The 14,725-nt window shown below is 39.1% G+C and overlaps 1 protein-coding gene across 5 annotated transcripts in view; it reads right to left on the bottom strand.

Annotated features, from left to right (window-relative positions):
* JMJD1C (jumonji domain containing 1C) overlaps positions 1-14,725 on the bottom strand; it is a 115,272-nt gene that overhangs the window by 59,616 nt on the left and 40,931 nt on the right. For 4 of the 5 annotated variants that reach the window (XM_083439892.1, XM_083439893.1, XM_083439890.1 and 1 more), the window contains exon 2: positions 12,837-13,001. Coding sequence is in view for 2 of the 5 variants with exons in the window: in XM_083439890.1 (XP_083296016.1) it covers positions 12,837-13,001 (165 nt within the window). In the remaining 3 variants the exon portion in view is untranslated. Of the gene's footprint in view, positions 1-2,169; positions 2,281-12,836; positions 13,002-14,725 lie in introns of those variants that run through there. The other variant, XM_083439896.1, reaches the window with a different exon arrangement.

Genomic DNA, 14,725 nt, shown 5'->3' with positions numbered 1-14,725 from the left:
ATCGCACGCCCAGCAAGAAATGGTGCATATATAGGGATTCCTCCCCGCACAGGGGAAGTTCTATAGCCCAAATAATCTAGCAACATAGTTTTGAACTTTTACTAGAGTGCAAGTCTCTAAATTGTGTTGTTATCTGCTCAACTCTTTTTGTCTCATTATAAAGAGTAGTGTAATTTGGGGACAACCAAACTCCATTTTAAGCTGCATTACAGCAGCAGTTTGACTCCCAGAGGTGCACACCATTGTCTCTTGAGACAGACGGATGCCAACAACAGCCAACTGGTGCTTTGAGCTCCTTGGAGGAAAAGCAGGATGCAATTTTGACAAACATTGAGACTGGAGTCCTATGCAGCTGTTCTACCTACAACTTGGCATTGGTTTGTTTATATTAATGTAGCTTTGGAGGAACTAGCAGATACCAGGGAGCCAAGGATGACAAAGTCAATTATTCCACTGTATGTTTGTGTGTTGGGGCCACGTCTTAAATTATAAAACCAATTTTAAATTCAACACATTCTGAAATACATTAAAACAAAGGGAAAATATTGCTGCACTGGGCGAGGGATTTATTTTTTTTAACTGAATTCTTAAATAAAAGTACAATGCTCTAAGTCTTTAAAATAAAAAGGTAGAGTGTAAGCCCTGTAGCTGGCCAAACTGATTGTCAAAGCAAGTAAAATGCTGTGATGCCTCATGGCTCTAAAATACATGTGATCTAAGGGGCATATGGATGTTGCTAAATTTTGGGACTCATGTGATGGTGAGCATTTTATCTACTAAACCTTCAAAAAATCCATTTACGGATACTGGAATATTAAAAGTCTCCCTTTTATAACTATGGGTCATACATTAAAAGTCTCCCTTTTATATTAAAAGTCTCCCTTTTATAACTATGGGTCATACAGACATACATTTTGAGCAGTATGCAGCTGCACATGACTATTATTAGACCACAGCACATTACACTTCTATTGGTATACATACATTTAAAATACCATATGAAATAAAAAGTGTTCAATGGCTATTCTGGCACATGGAATTATGGAATAAGACATGGTAAGAAACAGAACACATCTGGGAAAATACAGACTACTCAAAAGAAAGAAAGAAAGAAAGAAAGAAAGTAAAAACTGAAAGAAGCATTGCTCTGTACATAGCAAATGTATATGCAAGTAATTCCAAGTCAGAAGATATTAGTGGGGCACTTCTGTTGAGCTTACCAAACTAAATACAAGTGGATATAATGGTATATGTCTACCACAAGCCTTCACAATGGGAGCAGAAAAATACTGACAAAGCATTATTTTAGCCTTTCCCAAGCTAATGCCCTTCAGATGTTGTTGGGTTCCAACTTCCACCATCCCTGATCACTGGCCACGCTGGATAGATGGGAGATGTAGTCAAAAATATACGAAAAGCACCATTAGGGAAGGCTGCTTTATTTATCAACCCAGGGAAACATGCAAAGAGAAAGATCTGATGATTTTTCTGTTATCTGTCCAGGAAACAATAAGGCTAAAGAAAAGTTAGCAGTTACGCTCACATACATTTTGGAGGTCAATTTGTTAAATCAAGAGGTAGTAACTAACTGGAAAGATAAGTAAGTTATTTTAAGACTTGTTTCTCAAAGATATAATGAAAAATTGATGGTACAAAAATGGCATGTCACCAAGGTGAAAGCAGTCATATCATGTTAAAGTCAAGATAGTCTAGAATGAAGAACAATAGACTAAATGTTTTTAAGCCACAGAAACTAGTAAGCAAAGTCCAGAGAGAACCTCAAACAAAGGGTCCAGGGAGAATTGCCTTTTTCTAAGGAGACTACTTGGCACACTGGAGTATTAGTAATATGAAAATCAAGCAGCTTTAAAAAGAAATCGTAATAGTTTACATCAAGCAAAAATGTTCAAACCTAGCACATACAAAATGTAGCTAGGGAGTGATGCACTACACCCTAGATAATCCTGTGTCAAAATAAGACTATTTTACTCTTAGTTCAGAATGGGAAATCTCCAGCTCATGGACTGAATTTGACCCACAAGGCCATTTCCCCCCAAAGCACACCAACCTACTCCCTACCAGATGATATGTTGTGTCATCAAGTGCAGGACAGGTAGAGAGATTCAACTGGATTAGCGGCATTATTTTACTTCCCTGTAGCAAACTTACTCATATAGCTGATCGGTGTAGGAAGCAGCTTTCCAGCCCTATGTTCTTTGCTTCCCAATTGGCAAGCACAGGGCTGGTAAAAGCCCCTTGTGCTGTAGTTCTCAAGTGCCTGAAAATCAGTTGGTTGTTGGGACAACCTATCCATCAAGCATCTGACATCATAATGTCAGATTATTGACAGATGGGTGGTCCTGCCCACCTATCAAAATTGGCCTGTGTGGGTAGGAGTAGGTGAGGATTTGGCCTCCCTGGCCAAAAAGGTTCCCCACCCCAGTTGCAGTGGAACAAAGTAAGGCACAGGAATATAGGAAGTTGCCCTATACGGAGTCAGACTAATGGTTCCTCTAGCTCAGTCTGCAGTGACTGGCATAAACTCTCCAGGATTTCAGGAAAGGATCTCTCTCAGCCCTACCTGGAGATGCTGGGGTTTGAACCTGCAACCTTCTGCACACAAAGCAGATGCTGTCCTACTGAGCTACTGCCCTGTCCCCAACCTCAGAGATGAATTGCTGCATTGAAGTATAGCTATGTTAAATGAAGTCACATTAGCAATCCCTACATGGAACCTGTACAAAACTAATCCCTCCAAGAACCTTCTGCGGCTGAATGTTCTTCTCAGAATAAAGGAGCCAGCAAAATCTGTACTGAAACATTATTTCTTGTTCAAAACCAAAAGAAAAAAGGAAGAAGTATGGCAGTCAAGGCAGTAATGGGCTGAAAACAGTATCTAGGATTCTTGCTTAAAATACACTTTCAACAGTCTTAGCCTGTAAGAAGTGATGACATTTCAGATGTCCTTATTGCATTTTTGGACCCATCATTCTGCACCAAAGTATAATAATGTGTGAATTTTGTAATCAAGGGAATGACAGGGCTGGTGTTTTTTTTCCATTCTGATAACATCAGTAAGCAAATGCATGGATCAGCTTTGAAATATATCTTTCTATTGAATGTGCAAGTACGTCAGCAGGCTACTCCCAATGTTACGAAATATACATGTTCACAAGTATACACCTGTCTGCACCATACACAAGGAATTGTTACACACAATTCATCCACACACTTCAGAGATGGGAAGACTGAATTTTGTTACGGTAAACTGAAAGGCAATATAAGCCAAAAGAAACCTGCTTAGAGACAAGGAGTATGTTTAGAGTGTGAACACTGCTGAGCTTGCTCACATCACAGTCACTTATCATTCTTATTCCATTCATCCTTTGTTTTAAGGTTCCATTAACTGTATTTTGGTAGAAACATTATTTCATGTGCCTTTAAAACACATAAAACATGCGCTGATGTGACACAGTGGTTAAAAAGCATATGTCCTAAGCTCACATTTGGCTACCTTACAATGGTGGGGCAAATGCAAAACATTCCAACCACTTGTTCTATTGATATTTTCTCCAGCGATAATGGAACAAATCTCCAAATTAACTTACATTATTTCACCATAAGGACCACGGGTGTGCCACAATTTAAAATACAACTTGAAAACTGTTTAAAACAAATTACTATCACAAGAAATTATTTTTATTGATTTCTTTCCCTCCACTTCTAACCTGGGATGTTATTTTAAACAACCATAAATAAGCAGTGGCAACAGCAGCAACAACAACTTGATGTTGACGCTTCAATTCATTGGTGCACAAAATATCTGTGCAAAATGTTTCATTTCTCTATAATGACAAGACAAACATGTATTAAAACGCAATCAAAACTGACAGGCAAAGTTTGTTATCCATGTATTAATAGCATTCAACAAGCAATACATTAGTATCTGTTGCATTAGTAGTCCTACTAAAAATATAGGTCTTGTTTAAAGCTCAAGGGACTTGTTTTCATGATCAAAGCTAGAGTCATTTTTCCTCTGAATCAACTATCTAAATTTTACACATCAGGGAATTCTTAGACATCTTACTCCCTTTCCTACAACCTCAAAACCATTTCAGCAGTTTGCTGCTGTTAACCCTAAATTCCATTGACTATTCATATCACAGTCTGCATGTCCAAAGTAGGAAAGAAAATGAAGAACCCTCTGAGTCTCCACAGGATTTTTAACATTTTACCTTACTACAAACACTAGCTACTTGGTGTGTAAACTACAGTGATTTAAAGGCGTCACAACAAATTGTGTTAGAATGACCTAAACAAGCAACAGAACTTGGATAGTTTAAGTATTTTACCTATGTTCTTCAAGAAAACTATGACACAGGGTTGGTGCAGATGTAACACTGCCTGTTTCTTAACTATCAACTAAGGGATGGGGACAAACAGCTGTTTGATGCTAACTTCTAATGTGCAAAATTTCCTTACTGCCCTAACAGTGGTTAAAAGGTTGCAAACTGCTGCTAACAGGGGTTCTTGAAAAAAGGGGTGTGCTAATTTTCGCTTAACTAAGATTAAAGAAACAAAACCTAGAAAGCATGGTGCCCCCTACGTTCAGCCTTCTTAATACAGAATATTCTACCACAACAGGATCTCGTCATCTCATTCTATGCTTATGTAAACCAGACCTAAGAAAATACTGTATCTGCATGAATATAAATGCAAGGCTAGTTCAAACTCGTAAATGTCTGCTACTTGAACAGAGTTTAATTGTGGCTGCTGCATTCTAATACCTCACCAGCAACTGTTTTGCTGTAAAAAAGAAAATTGATTGAAGTAAAAAAATGCAGGCAAAACTGAGCAACTATGTAAATGTAGAGTGAGAGTGACTGCGTAACGTACACCACAATTTATTTCAGAAACCAGCATTACAAAGTATTGAGGTATACAAACTTTCACACTTGACAAACCTTATTTAAAGTTATAGAATTTATAATATTTCATTAAGCCACCATTTGCTTCATCTCACAGTCAGGCATTAACTGTCAAGCAATCCATACCATAACCTTAAAAAAAACAAACAAACAGAGCTCTCTTTGTTTCTTGGCATTGCCAGTCCCCCTATGGACCAAAACAGCACACAGAACTGCACTTAGCAAACAATCCATGACCTTCAATTACTGTCTTGGCTTACAGCCACGGTACTAGTGTATTTCTGCTAACAGCGTGCCCTACTTTACAGAAAAGTTATTCAATGTGGCTCAAACACAAGCTCAGTTTTCCTTTATGAAAGAAAAACTGATCCTAATGATTTGTGACTTCAGCATATAAAAGAAATGTTAGTAGTCGTGAGGATCTAAACATGTACATTCAGCATCTGAGTATGCAGAATGGTGGTCAAAGTTCCCTTGAGTGTTTAAACTATACAGCAAGATTATAAAAAAAGAATTTTTTGTTTGATAAGCATTGATAGCTCCTAAGGTTGTAGAAAGACTAAGATAGATTTCTTTCTGTCTCAAAGAACTCTTATGAACTTTTATCAAGAAATGCTACTTGCATGTGCTAGCGTTTGTTCATTAACCTCTACAGAAATTGTGAAAAATATTTATATATAACTGTGCTAGAGGAGCTGCTCTGTACTGCCAACAGCAACGCTTCACTGCAACTCCTTTGCTGAAGTGTAGAACAAGATGGATAGCCAGCTGGAGGGCTTTTATCTGCAACTTGGATGACAGCCAGCACTGAAAATGTGAGTCACTTCTGGAAGGCTGAGAGCATAACGGACCCAGAGAACAGCAGAAGAAAGGGAAAATTGAAAATGCACACTTCCTTCCAAGACATATTCTAGTTCAACATTACTTTTACTTATTTAAAAGTTCACAGAGAGAGAGAGCGCTATAAACATAAAACCTTTGTTGAAATCTTATATTATCATTATTATCATTATGCTGCTGTTGAAACAGACCCCAAATATATGAAAGACTGCCCTAGAGACCTTCTTGGGAGTAAAGATCAGTAGGCTTTGGCACCACCCACCAAGCAAAAGCTGGGGGGAAGGGCATTATCTGTGGCAGTGCTTAAGTTGTATAATGCCCTCCCTACAGAAGTATGTGTGGCACCTTCATTGTACAGTTTTTGTTGTGTGCTGAACCCTGGCCTACGATGCCTTATAAGCCGGGGGAGCGGGGGGAGAAAGAGAAAGAGAGAGAGAGACTATATGGACCCACTTTATTCTTGTGAATGTCCATGTTGGGATGAAATGCTAAACCAAACCAAACCTTGGTTTAGCTTGGTGGTGCAGCAGCTGGGGGATGGGGGGATTAGGAGGAACAAAGCAGCTATAAGCTCTTTTCAGGGAGCCTGCTTATTCATACTAACCCAACGTTTGGCTAAGTGTGTTGTTCGGACCAGGCAAATCTTGTGTAAAAGGGAATACAGTGGTACCTCTGGTTGCGAACGGGATCCGTTCCGGAGCCCCATTCGCAACATGAGCGGGTCGCGATTCGCCGCTTCTGTGCATGACATCATTTTGAGCGTCTGTGCATGTGCAAGCGGCGAAACCCGGAAGTAACCCTTTCCGGTACTTTCGGGTCACCGCGGGACGCAACCTGAAAAGATTTAACCCGAAGCGTCTTTAACCCCGCGGTATGACTGTATTTGCGTAATACAGATTTAAAACCACATACTGGTGCTGTCTCCAACATTTATACTAGAATATATCTTTTGTTTTATATAAGGCAAAGAAAAATATGGTCTAGTTTAGTTTAAGACAATTAGCAATATATCAGTGAAGAGATTACAAAGTGAAAGCAGTCACTTTGTTTACAAGATTTGATTAAGAAAGCTTATCAGGCTAGACTGATAAAATTAAAGGCCTTTCCATATGAGGGGGGGTTGGGAAGCAAGGTTGTGGTGGTGAAGGAAATGCTATACTACCACTAATCTTAATTCAGTAATAGGAGCACAATAATCCTTGAACAATTGATATGCACTGACAAACCCTTTTAACGGGGAGAAAAACCCTGCTGCAATGTTTACTGGCACGTGGCTGCTGACTGCAGCAGACTAGAAAGCTTCTGAGCTGGTTTCTACTAAATAGACATTTGGGCTTTCTGGGGGTGGGGGAAAATTCCTATGCAAATTAGAGTTATTTTCACCAGAAAATTATCAGTTTGCATTGGAAAATTTTCTGATGCCCTAGAGAGTGACCTAATGTCATATATTTGACCTGCATTTAGTAAACAAAATCCCCCAAATCGAGCCACCCGCTCGGCAAGTCCCTGCACACTGCGCTAAACCGGCGCAGCGCAGGGACTCGCTTCCATGGCACCGAAAATCGCGTCTGCAGATGCTGGAAATTGCGGGCACACGCACTCACGATCCGGCCCGTGGAAGGATCTCCGCTGGAGTGAGGTGGCCTAGGCAAGGTAAACCTTGCCGACCCCAGTCTTTGAGGAAGAAGTTGCTGTTTTGTTGAAATGTGGGTTGGAAATTTTTCTGGTTCTTTATTTTCTATTGCAGTTTTTCCCCCCTGTTCTCTACTACCATGTGCTAAGCTCACAGATTCTATACTTTATGCCTTGGACTGGCCGTGCTCTTTAGCCCTGCTAATCCTTTTCTTTAACCTCAGTCTCACCAGTTCTGCTACCCACTCCTTCCCACATACTCTGTTTTGATTGCTTTGTGGAAGTGATTGCAACTTGACTTCTTAACTATAGATCCATTTTGCTCTTCAAAATATGCACCTCTTTTATTTAGGAACCGCTTGATCACCCCAAACATTTAATTTTGCAAGAAGACACCAACCCTCTCCAAAGGAAGGCAGGGGAGAGATGGGTCTTTTTGCTTAAGGCAGCAGTGTGAGAATGTAGTATGGAGAGTGAAAGAAGGAGTAGACACACAGTACGTTGGATGCTGAGTCCAGTAAGGCTAGAACAGATGGCATCCAGCTGGGTGTGACTGTGCTGCTATTCCTACCTCTCATCCCCTTAGCCCCAAGAGCTTTCGGACACCCAGCTGGCTTCCTGCTTTGGACATATTTATGGTGAGGGATCTCACAGCACCACTAGCCAGAGGTAACAGTTCACCCATTCTTTTACTCTCATGGGTTGGCTGTAATTCTAGCTGCTGGAGACACTGCTGTTATTGCTACTGCTTAGCATAAAAGCAAGGGAAAGGAGAGAAACCCCACTCTGGAGTGGTTGTTCTACAGTTTGCTCTCTGTTGTAGCTGCAGACTGCCCATTGAATCTGTTATTTAGCAAAGTGTATTTTCCCTGCCAGAAAGAGCACTGAATTAACTATATGCAATTTTTTAGAAGTAGAGGAAATCATGTTGCTTTTCATTACTGATATTATCTTCTTCTTTGGGGATCACTCGTAACAGAGTAAGATTGTCTTCTGTGACTATGGTCTTAACAGTGTGTCCAGAGGTGACTGTGGAGGCCAATTCTGGACCTACTGATATTGTAGGTACTATTCATTAGCACTATGATATTCACGAGATCACAATTTACATTGTACTAATTACAGATGTGATAACTTTGAGGGCAGAGCATCTTACTTTCCTACAACAGGAGCAACATTTTCAAATTTGCTCTCAAGACTCCCCTATGACAACTCCACATTGCCAAGAACAAAAAAAGAGCACACAAACTTGTAAAGAAGGAGTTCTGTTCATGCAACAGAACTTTATCTTCCTCTCCTCTACACTGCAGGAACAGGACCCTCAAAATTTGTTCCAGATCTGATTTGTTCAAGAGCACCCAGCCAGGCCTTTATGATATATCACTTCTTCCAAACAATGTATCAGTCCCAACAATTTCAACATGTAACATGGGTTCACACACAAAATCAAGGTGAATTACAACAGGTATAATTCCTGCTCACTAAATTAATTGCAAATGTTTAACTTTTAGCTTCTACTAGTCCACTGGTCTTCAATTAATAAACTGCACCCCAGACTAAGGCGGGTTCACAGCAGTGGCACCCCCAATTATTTTTGTAGTAATTTACAAAATAATTTTAGAAATGGTTTTTGTAATGAGAGCAAAAAAGAAAAACAGCTTCTAAATGCGAAAAGAAAAAGAAAGAAGACAGAGCTTATTTACTGTTTAAATAATTGTGAAGTGAGAAGGAAAATTCAGCAGCTGCTAGTTCTCACTCCTCTACAAGTTGCACTGACCCAAATTCCCACTTTTCTTCTAATGGTAACAGGGTCTTGTGCCTGATTCACACATGGTCATTCTAGCTCTTAAAAATCAAGGTGAAAGATGAACCTGTGTAGTGAAAAAATAAAAGTGGGTCTCATGTTGTAGACTGAGGTTAAGCATGGGTCTGAAAGGGATGAACACAAGTGCACTAATCAACTAAAATCAGCAACATTTTCTTTTCTTTTCACTATATTTTCCCTAAGGCAATTTATATACCCCATCTTATATACTAAGATGTGATGAGGAAATTAAGCCAGTGAGTCATCCCAGCACCCTCATATGACCTTTAGTCTTTGCTGGCACTACAGAGATGCCACAGAACACGCAGGCTGCTCAGTCAAGCACATGCTGAGTCTCATTTCCATTTCAAACAAACAGCATTTCTTCTGTACCATTACATCTAGGCCAACTGCAATAAGCTGTCAAAATCTAAATGGAAGACAAACCCAGAAGGGATCCCATGCCTTATGCCTTGTATGCCAAGGTCAAATCATTCTGTATACAGTAACTATGTTCAACAGAAGTGAAAATGTTTTCAGTGTTTCACGCAGTTTGGGAAATTGTGTGCTTTCAATATAACTTACAACATAAGAATATTTTTGACAATGTGCTTCAAGGCAACTTTCAGATACTGCAATAAATACTCTTCGATGTGGCAGTGAGCATTTAGACTTCTTTGTAGCAATGAATTTCACAGAAAAATTTTAGTTTGTGAAATCCGTCCTGTCTTTACAATGGGGAAATAGGTCAACTGCATCACTTCTGACAATGTCATAGGAATATTTTATACTTCCTCTGACAGCAAAATGGGAACACAGTATCTGCCTTGTTAATAAACTTGAGGAGACAGTGCAGAACAGTGCATGCACACATACATTCTAGTAAACATAATGATGCAGCAGAGAAAACATAGTCCAATCATAAGATGATGTTTAAATGGAACTGTATTGTTTTCAATAGACTCAAACCTTCTGTACGCATATGTCAGCTAGCAGCACAATACTGTATAAATTAAACCAGTGTCCTGAAAATGTCATTCAACCAACTAAAAGTTCTTCACAAGAACGGTACAGAAGCTTACAAGCTTCAAATGAAAATCAGTCTTTTCATTTGCTATAGAAATCACATGTGCCTGCTAAACTGCTAGCCTTGCCAACAGGTAGTACATTTTCTGCAATAAACTAAGAACACAAACCTGCAGGCACCTGTTGCCTTTCTGATTCTGAATATGAATGCTTCCAATCTACAGCTATGAAGACAATATTTTAATATTGCAAGATAGAATTAACATTCTGTATTAGGAATACACAGTTTCTAAACCACAAATAAACATCTCAATGTGTGAAAGACACAGTCCCCTTGTCCTCACCATGGCTACCATTCTTCCACTTCCTCACTGACCCCCCATCCCTGAAAGCCTCTTCACAGCAGCAATTCCTACTCTTTGTCCCTTAATATACACCTTAATTCTACCCCAGATATATTGCTTATCTTTCTTACCCAAACTGTTCAATGATACCCAAGAAAACTCAAACTGGAGGTCCCAAGCAGCACAAAACAAAGTGCACAGAAATTCAGGAATACATTAAATCAACCAAAGGCCCTGAAAAGGCTGCAGCTTGGCCAGTCATCCCATATGCATTGGTTATGCTTGTTGTACTAGCCATAAAGATCTTATAGTCTCAGAAATGATCTTCTAAGAGCTTTAAGACTTTTAAGCTTTACTAGAGATTCCAAATGCACAATTCAGTTGCCATTCCACTTCAGTGTGTAAAGCAGGTAACAAGTGATCTTTCTTCTGAAGAAATTAAATTGCTTAAATAGAAATGCTCCTGCATTCCACCAAAAATAAGAAATCTGTAAAACATTTGCAAGACATTAAGTCATTCCTCTGCATTAACTAAAAATGGTGAACCTGTAGGCCCACTAGTTGGGCGGAAACATGCTAAAATTATATTATGGTGATCCAGCTCATACAGAAATGAATGTGTGCCTGCACCCACCCTCCCCTTGTGGGCATGGCATCAAGCAAAACTTTCCTGGTTTCCCAAAACATTGTTTCCCATCATTTCAAAACTGGTAAGAGCTCCCTACAAGCCATAAGATGATCCTGGTTTTATATCCTGTTTTTTGGGAGCCTTAAAACATATCCTACTGGTTTAGACACCACAAGAGACTGGTTTAATAAACAGAAAAGCTTCACTGAAGCCAACTGCACAAGGAAAGAGACAAGGAGTGTATAGTCATATAGCTTCTAAGTCAAGATCTAAAAATCTGAAATCTAAAAAACAAAGAATCTGATGTAGTTCAAGGGGGTCTCTGTGTGAAATAGTGCAATCCTGAGATTTGTGTTGGGCTCTGTAAATGGTATGGAACAAAAATGGAATCAGGGTGGAAACTCAAGGAGGTGGACAGGAAGACCCTGCTCCCAAGAGACAATGTTGAGACTCCCTTTCAAGACTAGTACAATGTTCTATAAGCACAAAACAAGAACAAGAAATATGTGCCGAGTTAACAACTCAGGCACATCATAACAGCCTACACAACAACTCACAAAATAAATAACATGAGAATACCTAACATCATAAAATGTTGAATCAAGAAGCCGTAAGCCAAACATAGACTGTACAGTTATGTATTTGGTAAAGGAATTAAGCATGTAAATCTGGAGGTGGGGTGCTTACAGCTTACTGAATACGCAAATGTTTTTCAATTCATTGCCTCAAAATTATAACTAAGGCATCACCTACTAATTTTAACTACCCTCCATTCAGAAACACTAGAACTATACACTGCAATATTCCTGTAACAATAACACAGCCATGAGATTTCAAATGGAAACAAGTGACTATGGAATTAATGAGGAAGATCCACACAAACAAAGGAAGCAAAGTCAAAGCCTTTTCCCATGCAGGCCTTTCAATCTTATTTTTATTCTCTCTCCAACCAACCTTCCAACCTCAACCAACCTTCCAGCACCTAAGGAAGAACAACCTAGAAAATAGGCCCCCAAAAGAGGCTGACAGGAATTGGCTAATATAGCTCTCTTCCAATATCTAGAAACTTCTAGAAAAAACCCAAAAATATTCCTCCACCTCACCCTCTAAGTATCCACTCACCCTCTAACAGATAAAGTATGGATTTTAAAAAGTGTTCCTTTCAGGAAAGAGAAAACAGGGAAGGGAACAGACTTTGCCCAGAGAGTCAAGCCTCTGTGTACTGAGTATGGGCTGCTCCCTAGTGGTCTCCTCCCTCTGGCTAGCTAGCAAGGAGTCGACAACAGAACTTGCAGCGGCCAAAGAACTTCTAGGCCTCAATGTTGTTATCTAAAACTTGATTGGCGTATATTTTGATTATTTTTTTAAACCCTGAACTTCAATATTCTGAAATGTTTCTATTGCTTTCTGTTAAACTAACACAAGGGCTAAACATTGAGACTCCATGATGATAACAAGGTAGCCATCGGCCTCAATGGAATAACTGAGAAATACTGTATATGCACGCTAATGTCATTTCTCTAACCCTGCTGGTAAAGGCAATATGAACCCATAGGTTGAGGGAGGCAGAGAAGTGGGGCCCAGAGCAGTTTGTATCCTTTGCACCACTGTTAAAAGGAATTTCAATATCTTACCAGTGCAGGCCACTGAATATGCTTGGTCTTTGATCCCTGAGTCTGGCTAGGATCCTTTCTCTTTGCCCAGACCAGCTGGTACTCCACCAAGAAGGCTGCAAAATCTTCATAAACTTTAACCCATTCTCGTTTTTCCCATTCAAGGTCATCAAATTCCACATATACCTGGGGAAATAAAGTAGTTGGAGAAACATTATTGCAATGATACACATACTTTAACAGCAAGACCATAATATTTTATTTCTTTGATTTTAGACTGATCCTAAGCAAAATCATCAGAATTATAAGTCCTGAGCTGCTGAAGGGGTCCATCACCATACTAGCCTAGGTCAGTATTTTTCAACCACTATTCTGGTGACTTCTGTCTGGTGAGCTTTTGTTTTTGATTCTGTGTTCCATTAAAAAATAACAACAACATTAATTTGATTACTTCTTCCTCCAAATTCATTTTCCTTTTATGTCATGTATTTTTAAGTTATAATCCTGGGGGCAGTAACTGTCTTTTTAAGTGATCTGTATGGCTGCTTGGAGCCTTTTTTGGCTGAACAGCAGGATAAAAATTATTTAAATACATATTCTAATTTGTACCTGTGTGAGAGTATTTAAGTAATAACCAAGTTTGGGAACAATTCAGAATTATGCTTTATTTGTTTTCTAGCTCTAATCTACAACACCTCACTAGTTGAAGGCAACAAAATCGACAAAATTTAGCAATGTCTGGAAAATGAAATTCCTATATGTTTCAAATTAAGTTCTTTATTTCTGAAGAATTATGTTCCTCATCCTTTTCTGCGAAGTAAGTTTTTGTGCTCCTTCAGTGATAAGCTACCCCTGTGGTTATAAATAAAGGTTTATATAACCATGCTTAGAGCACCTTAAAATTTAAGGGTAACGTACGAATTGTGTCACAGCAACCCTATATAGGGCAGATTTGTTGCAGCAAGATGCAGATAGGTGTATGCAGATAGAAGAAGAGTGGCCAAATGGATTTTCCTTTGAAGTTTAATGTCAGGAAACAGTAATGAGGAGCAGATCCTGGCTTTGCCGGTCAGTTTAAGAAAAGGTTCCACAATTCACATTAGCACTACAATTACAAGACACTTTCCCTACCATCTGCCCCTCATTCTGATTTACTTAAGAGGTCTTTGTTTCCAATAGTAAAAAAAAAAAAAGAGAGAGAAAAGAGCAGTATAAGGTTTTATACATATTGGACCATTTGCAATGTTAGTCATACTCTGAGTAGACTCATGTAAATTGTTTAAGGCCATTGGTTCTGATGGGTCTAGTCAGAGGATGACTAACCATGGATATCACCCACTGTACATCTCAGACTGAAACAAGATTATTGTAATTCCATCTTTTCAAAAACCCCAAAGTCTGTGCACTCAAAAGCATTTATAAAGCTCTTAGGAATATTAGCACCTGCAGGAAAAGATCCAGCCTTGGAGCTGGTGGTATTGTCAAAGTATTCATCAGATAACTCACATTTTCCTGAAGCCTAACTAGTAGAGTTTAAAATGAACAATACAGGCTCTGTTTCCTTAAACTCCTACAGCTAAGCAGCTGCATCTTCCTCTTAAATACTGCTAGAAAATCTGCCTTCACAGAGAGTCATACAACATCCAGTTCTTAGCCAATAGCTCCAGATGGGCTGTGTTTTGATTTGTAAGGGAAAAAAGCATTTCATACACACATGCCCCCAGAAAAGTATGAGACACCAGAATTACATAATTGTCAAAGGCAATAACAAATTCAAGCAACAGAAGTTCACTTCTTTGTTGCTGCAAAATGTACTTATTTCACAACTTGTGCTAAGAAGGTACATATGACAGAGATGTTAGCATAGCAATTGAAAATGTTTTTAGATGCTTAATACTTAAAATACGTTC

The sequence above is a fragment of the Podarcis tiliguerta genome (genome assembly GCF_965153285.1).
Source record: "Podarcis tiliguerta genome assembly, chromosome: 5".
NCBI lineage: Eukaryota > Metazoa > Chordata > Lepidosauria > Squamata > Lacertidae > Podarcis > Podarcis tiliguerta.
This window is presented reverse-complemented; position numbering and strand designations above follow the sequence as displayed.